Consider the following 19945-nt stretch of genomic DNA (forward strand, 5'->3'; position numbering starts at 1 on the left):
ACATGAACAGTTCCTTAATTGTACTGCAAATGCTAAGTGTTATATACATATTCGTGAAGTTATTTTCAAACTGTCCGTGCAAAAAGTTTTTGGATTTTTCTTTACCGAAAGATCTGTGCATACATGTAGTTAAAATATTCCTTGAAAATGATGGACGATGTAGAGCTGCATTTGGTTTAATGTAGAGGATGGATCTTTCCAAAAGAATTTGACTCGAAAGGTTGCAAAGAGCTCAAAATCGGTATGGCCATTTAGATATAATTTAGGTTTAAATGACGACGTCTTTATTTTTTGTCCTGAATAAACATGAAAATATTTGCCGTATGTAACGGTCTAATCAATCCTTAAATGCAAATTTGACTAAAACATGTACGGTTTTCCCTTTTTTTCACAAAAAAGTCTTCCGTAACAGCAACGTTTAACAATGAATGAAATTTTAATGTTTTGCACATCTGGATATATGGAGAAATCAGTGTTTAAAGAATGACAGAAAAAAATTATCAAACGTAATGGTTATTTCTAAAAATTGTAACTTTTGAAATACCGTTATTCAAGACCGAAAGTTAATCGAAAGAATTTTTTACATGTTGCATATTTACATAATTGAATTTTAAACATTTAAATTTTACTATCCATTCGTCATTGTTAATCCTAGACGAATTTAATTATAATTAAACACGATTTTATCTTGCTTTACTTTTTTTTGTCTTTCAATTCCTAGGCATTTCGATCGAATTGTTCATGATGATGGCCTTTCCAAGTTAGTTCTTAGAACTCAACAAACTTGATGTGTACTTATGATTGAAATTGTGTCGCCATGTTGATCCGACCATGAGTTGTTATCCTCACAATGTTTTATGACATCTTCCTTTTTTTTATTTTCGAGAAGGGAAAGACTCAGATACTTAACCCCGTCATTACCTTTGACTTCCTGATTGCATCTGACCTTTTAGCTTGTAAAGTTTTTATTGATAATATTTTTACACCCACACTGGCTTTAAATCTTATATTTTGACTTTCAATAATGGGCATGCTCGCCACACAAGTGTGGATAGCTTGCAATTATAACTTGTCTACAGATTTAAACAGAGAAAAGTGTCATTAGTTGAGCAGGAACGACTGATGCTTTCGAAGCACCAAAGTTCACCAACTTTTTGTGGTGTTCGTTTTTCTTAATTTGTAGTTTTTTGTATGTATAGTGTTTGTAGGCTGTCGTTTCTCTATTTGTCTTTGATGGTTTTAATTTTCAGGCCTTCTTTGTTTTAGTGCGTGTGTTTTGAATAGTGGTTTTTTCCATGCATCATTTGTCGTTCAATTGTATGATCAGATTGTTCTGTAATTTATTTGGTTTCGCTTTTTATTATACCGCTGACTTGTTTTTTATTATTCTTCTTCATTATTTCGCAAAATATAGATAAGTGAAAGTTTAAAAGACAATCGTCAAAAAATCTTCGACATCCGCAACTTATAGATTTCTAATCAGATATGAAACCACCGAAAAGGCCTCGTAATGTTCCCAAAAAGGTTTCACAGCAGCCTGCAGGTCCAGCAAAGAAATTTAGAAAAGGCAAAGTGCCGTCAACACGAGGAGCACTTTCAGAATCACAGAACACGACAAGAACCGTACAAGTTTCTAGAACAGCGACCCGTTCTAATTTGTCAATTGCTAGTGGTCCGGCAATTAACATCGTAGCAGACGCACATCAGGAACCCCCATTCGTGCCTTTCAGGATTCAGGATGAGATGGATATAGAAAGTCCAATTTGCAACGAGGGAAACACACTGGACAGACCAAGGGGAGCTTTGTTACCACTGACTCCACAACCAGGCCCCAGCGGGGTGAAGAGTCCAGCAAACAACAACCTTGGTATGTTAACTGTCTCAAATCAATTTGTTTCACACGGGTCGGCAGGTTTTGGGTCTTTAGATATTCGTTTACAAGTGGACCAATCCCCTCCATACATTTCAAGTGTTTTTGATCCCATTTCATCCCATATTCCGGTCAAAATTAAAGAAAAAATATGGAACGGTGAGTTCATTGACCTGAACATTCTTCTAAAATCCACCCGGGACCTTGTAAACGAGCAAAATTTAGAGGGTGAACTGGTAGTAAAAGGGGGTGTTTTATCCTTAGTTAACCAAAAGAGAAGTCCCATAAAAAGTATTCATGTCTGGACTTCCGCATTCATGATTTATGGAAGTGTAATGCTTGAAAAATGGCCCAACAAAGGTCTGGAGTTTTTCAAATACATGCAAACAGTCAGAATGGCAGCCTCAAGGGGTTACTCTGGAGGCTGGGTTCATTACGATGAGCAATTTAGATTACGTAAAGCTTCTTCCCCCTTTTCTTCATGGGGAGTTGTCGATATGGAACTGTGGTTGCTATGTGTATCAACTCCGAACGTTAGTCCTTCTTTTAATACAGGACTTTCAAATGGTACTAACCATCAATTGCACAATGGGAATTCATCGACAAGTGGGGCGTCGAGTCAAAATTTAGGACAACGCCGGGTGTTTACATGCAGATTATTCAATAACAAGGGTATTTGTACATTTGGCAAGAATTGCAAATATACTCACAAATGCTCGAAATGTAATGGTAGTCATCCCTACTTAGAATGCAGAAATTAATTCCGCTTTGTTTTTGTTTACCTTGTTTTGTAAATATTCTTTTTCCCTAGAAATTATATTTAGATATCTTTCAGTGCAATTGAACTTGTTTCATAGAAATGGCTGAGTTATCTCTCCTTGTACTAGTACAAATGTATTTACTATATTTTCTCATGTTATTTAATTTGTGTTTGTTTTTGTTTTTAATTTGCAGGTTACACGCATTTGTATTCTCTAGGTAATTCGCCAATAAACGTCGATGAAGTAAAGAAAGCTCTCATAAATTACCCGCATCAAGAGGTTGCGCGAGACCTGATCCAAGGTCTCGAAGCTGGGTTTAAACTAAAATACTCCGGTCCGAGACTTCCTATGGATATAGATTCTAAAAAAAATGAATGGGGAGAAAGCCACCATAGCTAGGGAAAAAATCTTTAAAGAAATTAACCTGGGTAGGGTAGCTGGTCCTTTTTCAGAACCTCCGTTCCCCACCTTTCGGGTTTCTCCGATCTCGGTTATCCCTAAAAAATCTAGTTCAGAACTCAGGTTAATTCATAATTTGTCCTTTCCTATACATCACTCCGTTAATGACTTTATTGACAAGCAGTACTGTTCTATAAAATACTCAAGCATAGACGATGCTGTCAATATGATTCACGGATTGAAAAAGAACACGCTCTTGGCCAAGTGCGACGTAAAATCGGCTTTTCGTTTGCTAAGACTCTCTCCGGGTGATTTTGATCTGATGGGGTTCAAATTTGAGAATCAATATTTCTTTGATAAATGCCTTCCAATGGGGGCCAGTATTAGCTCGGCGCTATTTGAATCTTTTTCCACCGCCTTGCATTGGGTTGTACAGCAACAGTCAAAAAACGACAATATTTTACATTATTTGGACGATTTTCTGTTTGGAGGCGAGGCACAAACTTCACAATGCCACGACACTTTGAAGTGTTTTCAGGATTCTTGTAAACTTTGGGGGGTTCCGTTAGCAGAGGAAAAAACGGTCGAGCCAACGGAAGTGTTGATATTCCTTGGTATAGAATTTGACACCATCAACATGGTAATGCGTCTACCCGAAGACAAACTTGTTGAGTTAAAAGCCAGAATTTCTTTTTGTTTAGGTAGATCCAAAATCACCCTTCGGGATTTACAATCATTGATTGGCATACTAAATTTTGCATGTCAAGTAATTGTCCCGGGTCGAGCCTTTTGTCGTCGTTTGATTGACGCCACTTGCAATTTGCGTAGGCCCCATCACAGAACCAGAATAACTAAGGCTATGAAAGAAGACCTTAATATTTGGTTACTATTTCTATCAAATTACAATGGTACTACCGTAATTCTGGATAAATTCTGGTCATCTAACTCTGATCTCGAATTGTTCACTGACAGTGCAGGTGGGGTCGGAAAAGGCTTTGGTATTTATTTTGAAGGGAAATTGGCCCAGGCGAGTTGGCCCCACAATTGGATAATTTCTGGAATTTTAACCGATATTACCTTTCTAGAATTGTTCCCTGTAGTCGTTGCTTTGAACATTTGGGGAGGCATGTTAAAAACAAGAAAATTTTATTTCACATAGATAACCAGAGCGTAGTTTCTATAATCAATAAAAAGTCTTCAAAGTCGACAAGTGTTATGTCCCTGATCAGAAAACTTGTATTGGCCTGCTTGGAATACAACATATTGATTAAAGCCGAACATATCCCAGGTCATTTGAATTCTCTTGCTGACTCCCTCTCTCGTTGTGATTTTCAGAAGTTCCGGAAACTATGCCCCACAGCAGATGCAAACCCATACACGATTCCGGCCCACCTCTGGAAAGGTTAAAAGACGAGGCAGACCTATTACTTAAATGTTCAATGGCTCCCAACTCCTGGAAAACTTATAAAACAGCAGTAGAATGTTTAAAAAAGTTTCGCATTATTTATAACTATCGTGATATTTGGCCGGTACCTATCGACGAAATAGCTCAATTTATAGCATACCTGTCGTACAAAGGTTTCTCTGCGTCTACTGTTTCTACTTACATCTCCGGATTGGCCCACACACACAAGATTAACAATGTAACAGATAACACGAAATCATTCATCATCTGCAAAATGATTGAAGGATTGCGTAGAAAAAATCCGCAAAAACTAGATGTTCGAACGCCGATATCGTTTGACTTGTTAAAACGTTTAATTCACAGTCTACGCAGCGTTTGTAATTCTCAGTATGAAACTATATTGTTTTCTTCTGCCTTTTCTCTTGCGTACTTCGCCATGCTACGAGTAAGTGAGTTGGCTATAAACAGTCGTACTGACGAAAGCGGACATGCATTGAAATGTGAAGATATCACTTTTGATCAGAGTAATGGTCAAACCGAATTACATGTAAAAATATGCAGCTCAAAAACCGATCAAAAGCATAATTCCATAACCCTGATCATTCAGAGCCATGCCGATTCGAATATCTGTCCAATTACGCTATTACAATCTTATTTGCAGGTTCGCTTCTCCGGCGTAAATGGATCAAATAAATTATATACACATTTTAATGGTTTGGCCTTAACAAAATATCAATTTTGTTCCCTGCTTCAAAAATGTTTGGGTTTCTGTGAACTACCGTTTCACATCCGTTCTCATTCTTTTCGGATAGGACGAGCTACTGATATGGCAAAAAATGGTGTTAAAGACGATATTATCAAGCAGTGCCGCCGATGGTCTTCCGTTGCATATTTACGCTATATTCGTATCTGAGTCTTTAACTTTCATTACAGCTCAAACAAGTGTTTTAAATATTATAATACATATTACCTCCTTTTAGGTTCAAAAGCTATTTGGTTCGTCGGATCTTCAATTGTATATTGGGCACAGACTAATGCAAAAACGAGAAACGGGGGCCCAAACATTGGTCTTCAAAGCAGAGGGGTGTACATACGCTGGTTTGGAAAAAGGGGTATGTTGTGGAATGAATTTAATGCCAAGGTATCACATGCAGTTGACAAGTTTTCTCCTCCCGCCATGATAGTCATTCAGCTTGGTTCCAATGATCTGGTAAAAGTAAAAACCTTGAAACTTATCCAAAATATTGAAAGGGATATTCTGCGTCTGCATTTACTTCTACCTAACACTCGCATCATATGGAGCGAAATGCTAATGCGTAGGTATTGGCACTGTGCTAAAGACGGAAAAGCTATCGAGAGATCTCGTAAACGAGTAAACTCTTCTATTAACAATTATGTCTTGAATGATGGGCATTGTATTATTCAGCATCCCAATATTCGAGCTCGAGAGATGAACTTGTATAGATTTGACGGAACTCACTTATCCGATATTGGATATGATATATACTTGAACAACATACAAGGGGGTATTGAAACTTTCCTATCATCTCACAAAATTCGCCGTTTCCCCGAAGTCTAATTTGGAAAAGAATTTCTAATAATTTTTCAAGGGGTTGAAAAAAGGGGGAGGGGAGTATTTAATGAGTGTGTATAGACTCACTCACGTGGCAAGACTAAAAGGGGTCATGATCCGTTCCTGTATTGTACGTCGGATCATATTAGTTTTTTACTTTCCTGCGTTACCGCAGGAAGTTCTGTTGAGACCATCTCATGTCTACCCTGAGTGGCCGGTTCTGAATTGGTACCAGTTCGAGCTTAACTGTTTTATGATCTAGAAACTGTTAAATTGTTAATCTTTACTCCCCTGAAACCAGGGGGTGATGCGAATAAGACCCGATGTATTTGGGGATCATGGCCCTCGTTCTCTTGAGGATTTAACCTGGAGGAACTTGAGCATCCATTGCTACCAATGGTGCACAGATTTGTCAGTTAAATCAATCATGTCGGCATTCTGTTATGTCAGACCTCGTCATTCAAAGTGAACTGTGGCCGTTAATTCCACATAAATTGTTTGTTTGTTATGCTTTGCCTTAAACTTGATTCTTTAATTAATAAGGTTTATCACTTATAAGATAAACCAATTTAATGAAAGAGATTTGATTAATATATTTATTTTCCATAAAGACATATTTCATCATTCGGATCCGCATCTCGCTTCCGGCTTAGAAACATCACGTGACTTCAGCCTCACATTTGAACTAGCCGCTTTTAGATAAGTGAAAGTTTAGTCAAGAATTCCTGATGATAGTATACTCCAGATGACAAAGTGAAAACCTACCTATCATAAGATTGAGCCTAGTTGTTTATTCTACATATTAAGGTTTATCACTTATAAGATAAACCGTACCGCAGGAAAGTAAAAACCTAATATGATCCGACGTACAATTACGGGAAACGATCATAACCCCTTAATCTTGCCACTTGAGTGTGTCTATACACACTCATCAGAATCCCCCCCCCCTTTTTCCACAACCTAAAAGTCCATTAAGTGAACTAGCTAAGAAGGCATTACTCTTTGTTAATACGTTTGAAACTTGGACAATAATATTTTTCCTTTTGTAATAGCTTTGTTATAATGGGGCTGTTATCCTTCCATGATATCCCCTCAGCAAAATTTGTTTTGGACGATATCACTTCTCTTGTTGTATTATCCATGTTATATATATATTTAATATCATCATAAAAACGCAATATTTTAGCAGTAATACATCCACTGATAAACCGATCATGAATTATCAAAAGAGTTATCTCGCCTTAACCGGCTTAGCTGAACAAATTTATTCTAAAACACATATGTTTGGTACTTGTTAAAATATTTTTAATAATGCGATAAATCAGGAAGTTTTCTTCATAGAGATAAACAGTCTAATCAATAACATTGAACATCTGTCTACAAATTCGGAGATTTGGGAAACAACTAGACTGATTGTTCACTTCAAAAGTACAATCCAAGATGGTGGTATAATACCACGAATCTACCTAATTGCTTTGTTAATCTGCAATATGCACTAATAGTTTTGCAAATCTATGTTCCTCTACAAAGTTTACAAAAATGCATTACCTGTATATATAATTCATGCTATTCTAGGCACCCCTTCGAAGTTGTGTACATTTGTATATATTTAATTTTTATTTTCAACAAGTATCGTGACCAATATTTTAAAACCATGGGTGTATAACGTACACTTTAAAAATTAATTTATTCGTATCAATCAATATATAGAAAGTACCACACTTCCTGTACTAAATCGGCAACCACATGCATTCCTACTAGTACTTAAAATTCGGATACAGCTAATCAGTCCGTGCAACTTTTTGGAAACTGAATAGTTTTACGTCGAATATATTTTGTGACCTAAAAGAACTAGGTGCTAGAGTGAAATTCCATGTATTACTCTAAGTAATGGGTGTATATAGATGCATAGTTGATTATTTCCGACTAGAATTAAAAAGAATGAGTCCATCAGCTCTGTGAATAGATAGGAATGCTAAATGTTCCTGTATTGTACGTCGGATCATATTAGTTTTTTACTTTCCTGCGTTACCGCAGGAAGTTCTGTTGAGACCATCTCATGTCTACCCTGAGTGGCCGGTTCTGAATTGGTACCAGTTCAAGCTTAACTGTTTTATGATCTAGAAATTGTTAAATTGTTAATCTTTACTCCCCTGAAACCAGGGGGTGATGCGAATAAGACCCGACGTATTTGGGGATCATGGCCCTCGTTCTCTTTAGGATTTAACCTGGAGGAACTTGAGCATCCATTGCTACCAATGGTGCACAGATTTGTCAGTTAAATCAATCATGTCGGCATTCTGTTATGTCAGACCTCGTCATTCAATGTGAACTGTGGCCGTTAATTCCACTATATTGTTTGTTTGTTATGCTTTGCCTTAAACTTGATTCTTTAATTAATTGACATTATATTGGCGCTAGGTAAAAAAAGTAAGCATCAAAGCAATATTTTATTTTACAATATAAACAAAAACAATAAGTTGATGTTGCTGAACTCAAGATCATTTCGGTATTTTTATTCAAATATTCGAAGCATAATTTTATGAGATCGCAATGCTCAAAACAAAGTATTTGATGATATATTTAACCCATTTCAATATCGATTCGTGGTATAACAAAAGGTACACACACATTAAAAAAAACGACATTTTACGCCTCAAAAACCAGTTCTTTTATTGACAACACCACAACAGACATTAGCAAAGCAATAATAAAAATACCATAGGTCATGAGGTTAGAAAGACTTCTTGCAGTCTCAAAGCAATCTCGAAGTATTCTTAATCATCTGCCACAATAAAATTGCTAAAAGTATTTTTCTGAGTTATGTTCAAATTTAATACATAAATCAACCTGATTTTGAATGAATTTTACCAAATAAAATATGATCTTTATTTATTAGTGTGAATAAAATATAAAGATGAACACAATGAGATGCTGGGTTTAATGTACTTTATAGCTGCCACATTATTAGAATTGAAGTATATCTAATTATAGCTGCCACATTATTAGAATTGTAGTATATCTAATTATAGCTGCCACAATTATAAGAATTGTAGTATATCTAATTATACATGGCTGCAACATTATTAGAATTGTAGTATATCGAATTATACATGTAGCTGCAACATTATTAGAATTGTAGTATATCTAATTTTAGCTGCCACATTATTAGAATTGTAGTATATTTAAAGTAATGTACTTTATAGCTGCCACATTATTAGAATTGAAGTATATTTAAAGTAATGTACTTTATAGCTGCCACATTATTAGAATTGAAGTATATCTTAAGTTATGACATGTTTATGGCTGCCACATCATTAGAATTGTAGTATATCTAAAGTAATGACATGTTCTGTTGTCCTAGCCTCGCTCTGACAGATAGACATGCACTAAACATTGTATTTGAAACAGTGTCATCATCTTTTACGATCCGTAACACTCTTCTCTCTCTGGCATCAGCAACCAATTTCTGCAGTGACTCGTTTTTCTAAAATCAAACTAAAATATTTTAGTATATATTTAGAAGAACCATCGAATTCGAACGTCATGAGAAAGTAAAATCACAGTTGTTTGTCAAATGTACATTATACGTAATAATTTATTCTGAAACGATGAAACTACTCGGCGGAGGGTACACTTCGAGAACTCATATCCAACAGCAGTCATGTCAACCCAGCGGTAGCAAATCATGATAAAGTAGGTGGAACTGTTTGAGTAGACTTAAACATATGTATCCTTTTCATCTTTAGCATAGCAAATCGGTATGTTTAACAATTTATAATTTGAGTGAAATGGGCACAATACCCAGGTGCAAACCATATGATGCACTGGAAAGGGCCGGAATCGCTCACCTGGAACATTTTATGCAGATCTTGCATCGATGATTATTTTGCTGTTTAATGTATATTAATATGTTTTAAAACATACGATTTATAGTTTCTCTCTATCTATCTTTAGATAAAGTGAGTTTTACCATTTTTTTATACTATTTTTTTTTATACTAACTTAGATAAGTTAGTATGAAAAAAATGGTAAAACTCACTTATTAATTGCAGTAACTCTTTTACATAAGGGGTTAAAAGGTACAAATCATCTTTCAAGGACAAAAACTCCCTTAAGGGTTTAATTGGAGATTTCGGTCATGTTGAATTATTTGTAGGTCTTACTTTGCTGAACATTTTTGCTAAATAAAGTTTCACTCTATCATAGTTTCTGCAAAAAAACTAAAAAAATAGTAGCAACCATATTTCAAGGGCAATAACTCCTATAAGGGATCAATTGACGATTTTGGTCATGTTCAACTAGTTTGTAAGTCTTACATTGTTGAACATTTTCATTAAGAATTAATGATTTTACCCTTGACGTCAAAGGTCAAGATCACACGTCTCATTGTATTATATCGTTCAGGCCTAACATCTGTATTTAATATCAAAAGATAAAAGTTTGATTCAGAAAAAGTTGTCATAGAAACAATCAAATACGAAGAAGAAGAAAAAGATACTTAAAAATAAAAAGATACTAACAAAAGCAATGTTTCCCTTTATCGACCCAATTTACTTCGGTTATTACACACTTTTAATACGAGTTGTTTCCCTTTGCCAATTTGAAAATGGTTCTAAACCGGAAAAAATGGGCTGCTGCCCAGGCAGAGCATGATAACTAGGAAGTGATATATACATAGACGAATTAACTAATTTTTAATGAAAAGGAACAATTAATATCGAAAGATTTCAGCTAAGAAAAAGATCAAATGGAATTAGAGATAGCCCTTCATTATAAATGAAAATGTATGTTCCTACTAAGGAACACAACTTATACGTACAAATGGATGTCTAACTTCAGAGTCAATTACGGAATTGGAAAAAAGACTATTCCAAAGGTTGACGTTAGGACAATATTGTTGCATCCCATTCGACGTTTCCGTATTTTTTTAAATGTTTGGTTTTGAGAATTTCAAATTATGGTTTTTAATATGTCAGTAAAACTACATTTGCGAGCGTAAAATCTTATGTCGACTATCACAACTTTGTATTAAAGTACAGATCTATTAATTTTTACGTATACTGTATTGCTGCATTTGATGTACATTTCAAAAGTTCAAAAAGCTTCTTATTGTATCAAACAGCAGACTTGTTTTACTATAAAACTTTGGCAGTCGATGTAATTCTGAGTTTATAATGTTTTATTATTTCATTGGTTCATTAGCAAACCAGGAAAAAGACTTGATCAGACTTATCAACGTCGATGAATAGTTCGGGTCAAGTTTAAGGTCGGATCATCGTACTTTACGGCACAAAGCCGTGATTTGCAATTTCATAAAGAGATGAGTAGAGTGATATAGTCAGAGAGAGTCCCGATAATGTCTGATAGACGACTTTGAAATTGTAGGCAAAAATGAGATGAAACAGTTAACGATCAACCAATACCACATGCATACTACTCTGTTAACTGAATCCCCTAAGCATTAATCAAGACACAAAACTAGCTTTGAATCATATCTATGATTTTTTTTAATATATTTAATATTACCGAGAACTATATATATCATTACGTTGTAAGACTGGATAATGAATGGGTAAATAATTCATGGTCGATTTACCATCAGTGGCAATCATTATATGCATTTGTGGAATGAGAGCGTGTGCCTGAACTGTCTGACACTTATAAATAGGTTTTAACATGCGTTGGAAAGTTGTCACATGCCATAAATACTAATATTTACCTTAGATAAAGTATAAAAATTGCCAACAACGAATAATGCACTCCTGGCTCTTGTTAGAGCAACATTTAATTCGTTCTGACTAGTCAGAAATCTAATAAATATATAAAATAAAATGATGAGTTAATATGAAATTTGAAAATATTTCATGTTTTTTTTATTTTGCATTAAAAATCCCGATTTTCTTTCAATATTGATTTTAGCAAAAAGAGAGACATAACCACTCCTTTCACGATATACACCATTGATAGTCTCTAGTGTTGAATTCATAAGACTTTACATAGGTATGTACACTTGCATATGAGTTCAGAAAATATGTTTAACTCAACCATATTCTCTATTATGTACTTTTCTTAAGTCTTTTTGTACATAAACCAGGCCGTTCTTTTCTCTTTTCAGTTGTTTTACATTGTGCCATGTCCTCTTTAGTTTGATTGCGTATCTGGTGCAGTAACATTGGTACTGTTAATTTTATCACAACTTAGTATGGGGTTTGCTTATTGTTGACGACCTGTAGTTGCTAACGTCAGCGTCAAAAATCGCCCACATATACTAAATTTTATAAATGACATTCAAGTGTAAATACAGATAGAAGGGAACAAAGTTGTTATGTTAGCTTGAAAAAATCTTGAGTGCATACAATATTATAAATATCAATTCTAATGTTACATGCTTTCTATTATACGTAGACACGGATTAAGTAGTTTTCATTGGCTGCTGGAGCGACAACCAAATAAAGTTAAGCATCAGATAAAATTTGATAAATTCTGTATATGTGAATGAAAAAATATATATCATATATGTGATACAGCAAAGTTCATACTGTGTGTATACTAACGGTAAATCAAACAAGAGCCTCTTAAAATCTGTATTTAATCCAATGAGTAAAAATGGTCGTTCTTAAAACCTACTAAACTCATCCACTCACTTTAACTTTACCAACATTAGTTACCCTTGAACTGGATTTATTGGCTTAATACAGGCCTTTAAAATCAAACAGAAAAAAAATGAATGCACATATCGTAATAGTACCATGTATTCCAGTTGAATAGAAGATAAGAGTATGAAGAATTATATATCCAAACAATCTGCTAATATACAAAACATCTTCCCTAAATATTCAAATTAAAGCGGATAGATAAAGTTTCTGTAATTAAGATCAAACATTTTCAGAGGTTGAGTCGCAAAAGCAGCTAGATAACCAGTTTTTGAGCATTAACATCCCCTTGATTGAAAGGTTACTAGTAGTTCTAATAGTAAATGGAGAGAAGAACATGATTAGAATCGGTTCTTATTCAATATCAATATAAAGACTTATGTGATAGTGATGTACAGCAAGAACATATAAAAATTCACATTGTAACTAAAAAACAGGCTACGAATTGTTAACTACAGTTTGACGATAATAGTTAGATTAAATGCAAGTTAATCTATTGATGTATGATGTCGAATAGATTGGTATTAATACTTGCTCTTTTTTCTCAATATCATCCTCTGCGCATGCTAAAATGACAACTTCTTTCGTTCGGCCTTGAAAACCAGTAATGGTGTCCACTTCCACGTTTGAAAGATTTCTGCGGTGATAATATAGTATTTTAAAAACATAATTTAAATGAGTAATAACGCTGTAAAAAAACTGAATGATAATCTTACTAAAACGATATATAGTTGTTAACAATTTAAACAATGTACATGGATATGTCTTTTGAAAATTATCGATAAAGATCATGTTCAATCATTCACAAAGTATACGGATTTTGAATACTCTTTACTGCAGACGAAACGCGTACGTGCCATACCAAATTATTAGCTTAGTATGTTTGATGATATTTTTTACAACCACTGGGTCGATGACAGTGCTGGTGGATGCTTCGTCCCCAGATGGTATCATCATCAGCCCAGTAGGCAGCACTTTTGTGCTGACATAAAATATCATTGGTATGTTCATTTGATGTGAATTTATTCAACTTGTAATTAGTTTAGCTTTCCAGCTGTTTTAATTCGAGCGCCACTGTTAAATATCGTGTAAAAGAAACACGCGTCTGGCACACAAAATAATATTGATGCAGTGCTTTCCACGTATGTGAGGTGAAATATCAATAAGCAAACGTTTTTAATAACAAAAAAAATGTTCTCAAAAGGATATGCATTTCTTTTGTTGATAGCTGTCTATGAATTATTTCTGCCTAGACATTAATAAAAGCCTCACAGGCTAACACATTGTGAAGATATAGTTGTATGTTGAGCCGAAAAATATATGAAATTGAAAGTAAACTTTAGTTTTTAAAAATTGACTTACCTGTTTGCCAAACCTTCTTTGATTTTATTAATGTGATTCAATGATGTAATGATGCCAAAGTCCGTATGTGTTAGTTTAGTATTTTGATGTACATAAGAGTATAGGAACTCATATAAGGATATCGTTATGTCAGCTGTAGTAATGTTTTGTGTGCTAAAAGACAAAGATTAGTTTTGAAAGCAACCTACAAGAATATGAAATAATAAGAAGTTAAAACGAAAAACATTGCAAAAAGAGCAGTTTCCTTCCAAAATTGTGTCTTATCACCACATTTTTAATCCCAGAGTGCATTTCGTTCTTTTCTCTACATATTGGATGTAACTAATTTCGATGTACTCCTGATCGATAAGACATGAATATTGTATTAGGAAGAATTACCTTTATTCTATGACTACTCCCCGAAAGTAATTCAAACATATGATCCGTTTGCCGTTAAGCATTTAATAAAGCATAAAAGGAGAAGGCAAAAGTTTCGATAACGTTAGCATAAACAATTGGTATTTATATTCAAATGGTTACAATTTGTTGTTGGATTGGAAACAACATCCCAATATTTCTTTTACGAATTTAAGTAATTTCTCGTTATACAGGTTATATTTATTTAACGGTGAAACATTGACTCTTATCATATTCCACCCTATATCATAAAAGATATAAGGAGTTTCAAATCTAAGAGCAAATGAGAAGCGTTTCAGCGTTTCATGAAAAAACGAAGATGACAGCGTGAAGTAAGAATGAAAACCAACACCAGTCCAAATATATTCTTAATACATAATACATAATTAAACCCAAATTAACCAACAATAAATATCTACGTATAAACACTTACCAATATTAAGTAGAACTATAACGAATATATAAAGTAAAAGACTTCACAAAGTTTTGATTCTAATAATCATGTAATAATCACGTATTCAAATTTATGAATAAAAAGTCTTAACTTGTATTTTATAATCATTATCAAATATACCAAATTGAACACATGAAATGTTGCTTCCAAAAGTATATAGCAAATATGATTCAATAATGGATAGGCAAACGTCACAGATAGACAAAAGAGATTTAAGATTTACATAAACTACGAATAAATTAAGAAATAAGAGAACCCTGAATAACGTCGTTGACGATGTTGAAGACCCCAATACTGAGTCAAATCCATGTATCTTCGCAAAAATCTGTAATACAAAAACCACCGACAGACTTTTTATTGCTAGGAGCATTATTTGTTGTTTTGCAGCGACAACAAGTAGACGATCTAGTACTTGTCAATCTGTTTAGGATAATCTAGTTTTCAATAACTGATTTTTGTCAGGTCTTTATTCTACTTCCCGTGACTAGTTCCTTTTTATGGCAAAATGAGTGCAAGCCTCAAAGGGTTCCAGGTAAAACTGCATCTTATTTATTAACTGTCTTTGTAAACTATGGCAGTTGTAATTTTGTATTCTTTGTGACATATTTGTTTATGAACATGGTAGAAAGATAAAGATGGATTTTCAAATCTCGTAAATCGATTAGAAAGACACAAATCAAGGTAACAAACAAAACCTGAGGGATTCGAATGAAATCCAAAAGGAACGAGACAGGATGCGCCGACATGGTCAGAATCTCCTGCTTTGCATGCATCGATAGAAAGAATTGGATAAAAAAATCAGTTTTCTGATCATCGTCATATTAAGGACGTACACCTCCGAGGAGCCAAACATTTCTAGAATTAAACTTTTTTCTTAACCTGATTTTTGGGTTTATAAAACTGTAAGAAAGTAATTGATGAAAAAAATCATATGGTGGTGCACTTCTTTTTTTGCTACAGCCATTTGAAAGTACCAATTTTAATGATTTTCCTATTTTTTTATCAATTTTTACCCATTTTTGGGCTATTATCATGAAAAAAATCACAGTTTTAAAATTAAACTTTTTTCTTTTTTTTACTTTCACTACAGATGAAGTGTGCCAATCTGAATACATTTGAATTAATATATATATTATGTTGCTATGAGAAAGTTTTATAAAAAATTGTTGCTTTTTCGTGTCAAATTGATGGTGCTGTCAATTTCGTAAATTTGGGAGTTTTCTCTTTTTATTTTAGAACAAAAAACATGTTATTTCAACTTCTTTGTTATAAATGATTGAAAAAATACATATCTAAGAATTTTGTAAACAAAAAATTGAAATGGGATGTACATATTTCTGGTAAAATAATTTCTTTGAAACCCTCACCCATTTTCTCAATATTTTGGCTGATGATTGGTCAAATAATTTTAAAATTTTATTCCTCAAAAACTACTTATTGTAAGTACACATTTTTTTCACAGAGTTTAATTCAATTATGATATTTTTTAAATTCATTAATATTTTCTACTTGTATCACATGTTTTGGAAATAATTTCCGAACGAGATTTCAACGAGACTGAAACATGAGAAGAATACATCCTTAAATGAAAAAAATTGTTTCCCCATTATGCGCTTGTTAAACTTTGGCTCAATTTGACATATAATGAACAGTTCAAAGATGATGGTTTTAAAATCAAGTGAAAACGTGCACATTCTTAGAGGGTAAACGAATTGCATGGTGTTTTGTTTGTCTTCTGTTTTCATATGTTTAACTTTAAATGGTGTTAAAATACTTCTTGTATAAATTACTAAAATATGTTCTTACCTTTTGTCTATATTGAAAACAATATAAGGTTTTAAGTTGAATTTTTCACATCTCTCTTTCGAATACCTACGAATATAATTTCTAAAAGTAGTTTTGTCATTCTGTTAATAAGCAAAAAACATATCTTGTTAAAGTTAAATATAATAATGATTAATCTAATATTTGTTAGCTACAATTTTTATGGTTATATGAGAAATACAAGTAAATTGTTAAACAAACGATAAAAGACACACGGAAACAGAATATATGAGATACCGAGTTTCGCCAGAAAAGCACTATGTTTTAAAAATATTAGTACCAGTCTGATATTTTCAATTTGGCAGATTTCCACAGTTTAGAAAATAAAACCCGTTCGAAATGGAGATCTGGCTTGAATCTGTTTATATCTGGTCGTGGTATTCAATATGGTATATTACATCTTTGACTTGACTTGAAAGTGCGTATCTTAATGAAGTTACTAAATAAGTTATGTTGAAGAAAGGGTAATAATCTATCAGTTACTTCTAACGAGATTTCAGGGATGGTTTATATAGCATTTGACTTTTGGTGAATAACATTGTTCAATGTACAAACATATATGTAATTGAATTTGATTTGACCGAACACATTTAACTAAGAGTCTGTCACATAAGAGGTTAACATAATATACCTGTGTGTATTTAATTGACCACCATAGAAAACGTTGCTTGGGAACTTCGCAATTTCTGGATGTGATCTATATTGAGTATCTAATACTAAAATAGGATTACAATTTTCATACCGGAAGTGATCACAAAACCGTTGGAACATTGACTGGTCAAAACTTTTGTCTCTAGATATCTATAAAAGAGAAAAAGGCTTATCTCATTGCAATTTTCACCAGATATTAAACTAATATGATCATCTTGATCTGAACCATCTAAAACAAGATATTATTCAATGACGATATGATTGCAATAATTTTTCCAAAAACCCTTACTGGTGTAGTTGGAATTAAAAAAAAATGTATCTCTGTTAGTAAAAGTAGTTACTATATTACTCATCAATCTGAAGAGCACTCTGCTTGTTCTGGTTACACATACCTGGGATCTTACAGTCGGTTGAAGTTGTTCCGGATCTCCAGCCAAAATCAGTTTGTTTGTCCCGTACTGCAGAGGTACAAGTGTTTCTAACTCTGTTGCCTGTTGGGCCTGTAAGGTTAAGCATTCATTTCAAGCTGAATTATCTATTGTTTATTTGTAGGCAAATGCATAAATATAAAATAATAGAGAATCAAAGGATGTTTGAACAGACGCAGAGAATTGAAGTTTTATTTTTTTTATAATCGTCTGAGAAGGTACTGAAATTCATTCATTGCAAAAGTCTAAATTTCTATGGTTTCCTAGATCTTTTCTTCGAAACCGATGGTAGCAAATTTTCGATTTTATAATTTTTGAATTGTTAATAATTTAAGGGTTTTCCACCTAAATGTTTTTCTTTTCTTAGTTTAAACATATTTTATTCAGAAAATAACTGAAATGGATTGGATAACAGGCGAAAGCCTTTATACATCCTCTCCAATACAAAGCAACAAGCAACATATAGAAAATATGCACATGTACAAAGAAGAATACTTTCTAAAGGAAATAATTCAAATTATAAATCACACAAGAGATATTCAACAATGGTCATAATATAATAATGATAGATAATTGCATGTGCTATGGCAAAAAGTATGATGATCGCTGACATTGTTTTTCTTTCTTTTACTTTACCTCATCCATGATCAAGCAGGTAAATAATGATTCCCTGCACTTGTTCTTTACTGATGATAACGCATTTAGGTAAAACTGTTCCCCAAAAGAGCTACAAGTTCCGCATATGACGTTTGCTTGTAACAAAACATTGTGTTTCAGTGTCTCCTCTTCATCTCTAGTCTGAAATATTGATAACGACACCTGATAAGAATTTGTCATTTGAACGAACAGCATTTTTGTCAATAACATTTTTAATCATGTACTTGAATAAGCATCGAATGTGGGCACCTGAGATTACACTCGGGTTTTAGTGGGGTTCATTTTGCCCAGTCTTTAGTTTTCTATGTTGTGTATTGTAGATTCTTGTTTTCTTTTCGTCGTATGGCGTTGTCAGATTGTCTTCGATTTATGAGTTTGAATGTCCATTTGATATCACCCGAATTGTTTTTTATAACAATCACTTATCAAATGTCTTTAAAATCTTTTTGGTGATGCAGTAACACTAATAAGTTGACTTCAAGTTGATTGCAGCTACCATGCTGTGTATATAGATATTGATTGCATGCTAAATTTCAGCAAAAATATCATATGCATGTTCATGACCAGGACATATCAATATGAAATGAATTAACCCTGCTTTGAACTAGATCGAATGTTATCGCTAAATCTATACTTGGTCTCTACATAAATATCTAGTGATGTATTTCTAATGGAAATCCGTGCCGACCTGTTTCAATTGCGAACATGACTTGAGCTACCATGTATATTTTATATTCAAAAGAAAATGTGCCTTCTTTTTAATTGTATGAAAAAATAATGTGAACAAATTTTTGAAATACGTGAAAGGGCGTTATCTATGACATATCAAAGATGTTAATATTTTACCTGAATCATCAGATCATCACGTTTCTTCAAAATCTTTTTCATATCAATCGCACACTTTGCCTGAAATTTAAAGAATTATATTATTTGAAATTTATTCTTTGGGTGTTCCTCTCCGGAACTATATGAATGTAGAGAGATTATTTTTCCATTCTTTGGTTATTTTTTGAGAAGAGATCCGATTATGATTGTTGTTAATTCTCTTTAAAGGAACATAATCCAAATGGTTTATCATATTTCTATCCTTTGTATGGACTTTTTTTAATTGATTTTGAAATGAAAAGTTTTCAATAACGTTTACACTTTTAATACATACGTCTAATTCTGTTTTAAGAGACATTTCTTTCATAGAGGAAATTTTTGTATCCAATCGTTTGATTTCATTTGAAACACTTGATGCAGCAGTTTTTCTCTTATGCCTTTTTATCTCTAAAATAAAAAAAAAACAACATTGTTTTGTATTCTAGAAAGTATATTACGTTTATAAGAATTTTGTGTTATTTTGATGCTGGAATAATTGCCGGTTATTTTCATTGCTCTAATGCATCCAATCTGTTTGTTCCGTGGGGAAAATACAATGATTGTTTCTACCCCTATAGCCGTCATAACTCTCTATTCACATTATATAAGATACACATTACCTCATTAAATTGGAATTTTGTTGAT

General features: G+C 33.4%; 2 protein-coding genes across 7 annotated transcripts in view; one reads left to right on the forward strand and one right to left on the reverse strand.

Moving 5' to 3' along the window:
• LOC127724635 (E3 ubiquitin-protein ligase rnf213-alpha-like) overlaps positions 1-19945 on the forward strand; it is a 1011139-nt gene that overhangs the window by 678003 nt on the left and 313191 nt on the right. The gene's annotated exons all lie outside the window — the stretch shown is intronic.
• The window catches only part of LOC127724643 (probable helicase senataxin), a 40364-nt gene continuing 28864 nt past the window's right edge, over positions 8446-19945 (reverse strand). The window contains exons 15-24 of the mRNA XM_052231668.1: positions 19596-19708; positions 19283-19342; positions 18416-18577; positions 17744-17851; positions 17332-17501; positions 16683-16748; positions 14027-14179; positions 13200-13301; positions 11731-11821; positions 8446-9495 (exon numbers count right to left, since the gene is read on the reverse strand). Coding sequence (XP_052087628.1) covers positions 9343-9495; positions 11731-11821; positions 13200-13301; positions 14027-14179; positions 16683-16748; positions 17332-17501; positions 17744-17851; positions 18416-18577; positions 19283-19342; positions 19596-19708 — 1178 coding nt within the window. The 3' untranslated portion in view covers positions 8446-9342. The remainder of the gene's footprint in view (positions 9496-11730; positions 11822-13199; positions 13302-14026; positions 14180-16682; positions 16749-17331; positions 17502-17743; positions 17852-18415; positions 18578-19282; positions 19343-19595; positions 19709-19945) is intronic.

The sequence above is a fragment of the Mytilus californianus genome, unplaced genomic scaffold, assembly GCF_021869535.1.
Source record: "Mytilus californianus isolate M0D057914Y unplaced genomic scaffold, xbMytCali1.0.p SCAF_14, whole genome shotgun sequence".
NCBI lineage: Eukaryota > Metazoa > Mollusca > Bivalvia > Mytilida > Mytilidae > Mytilus > Mytilus californianus.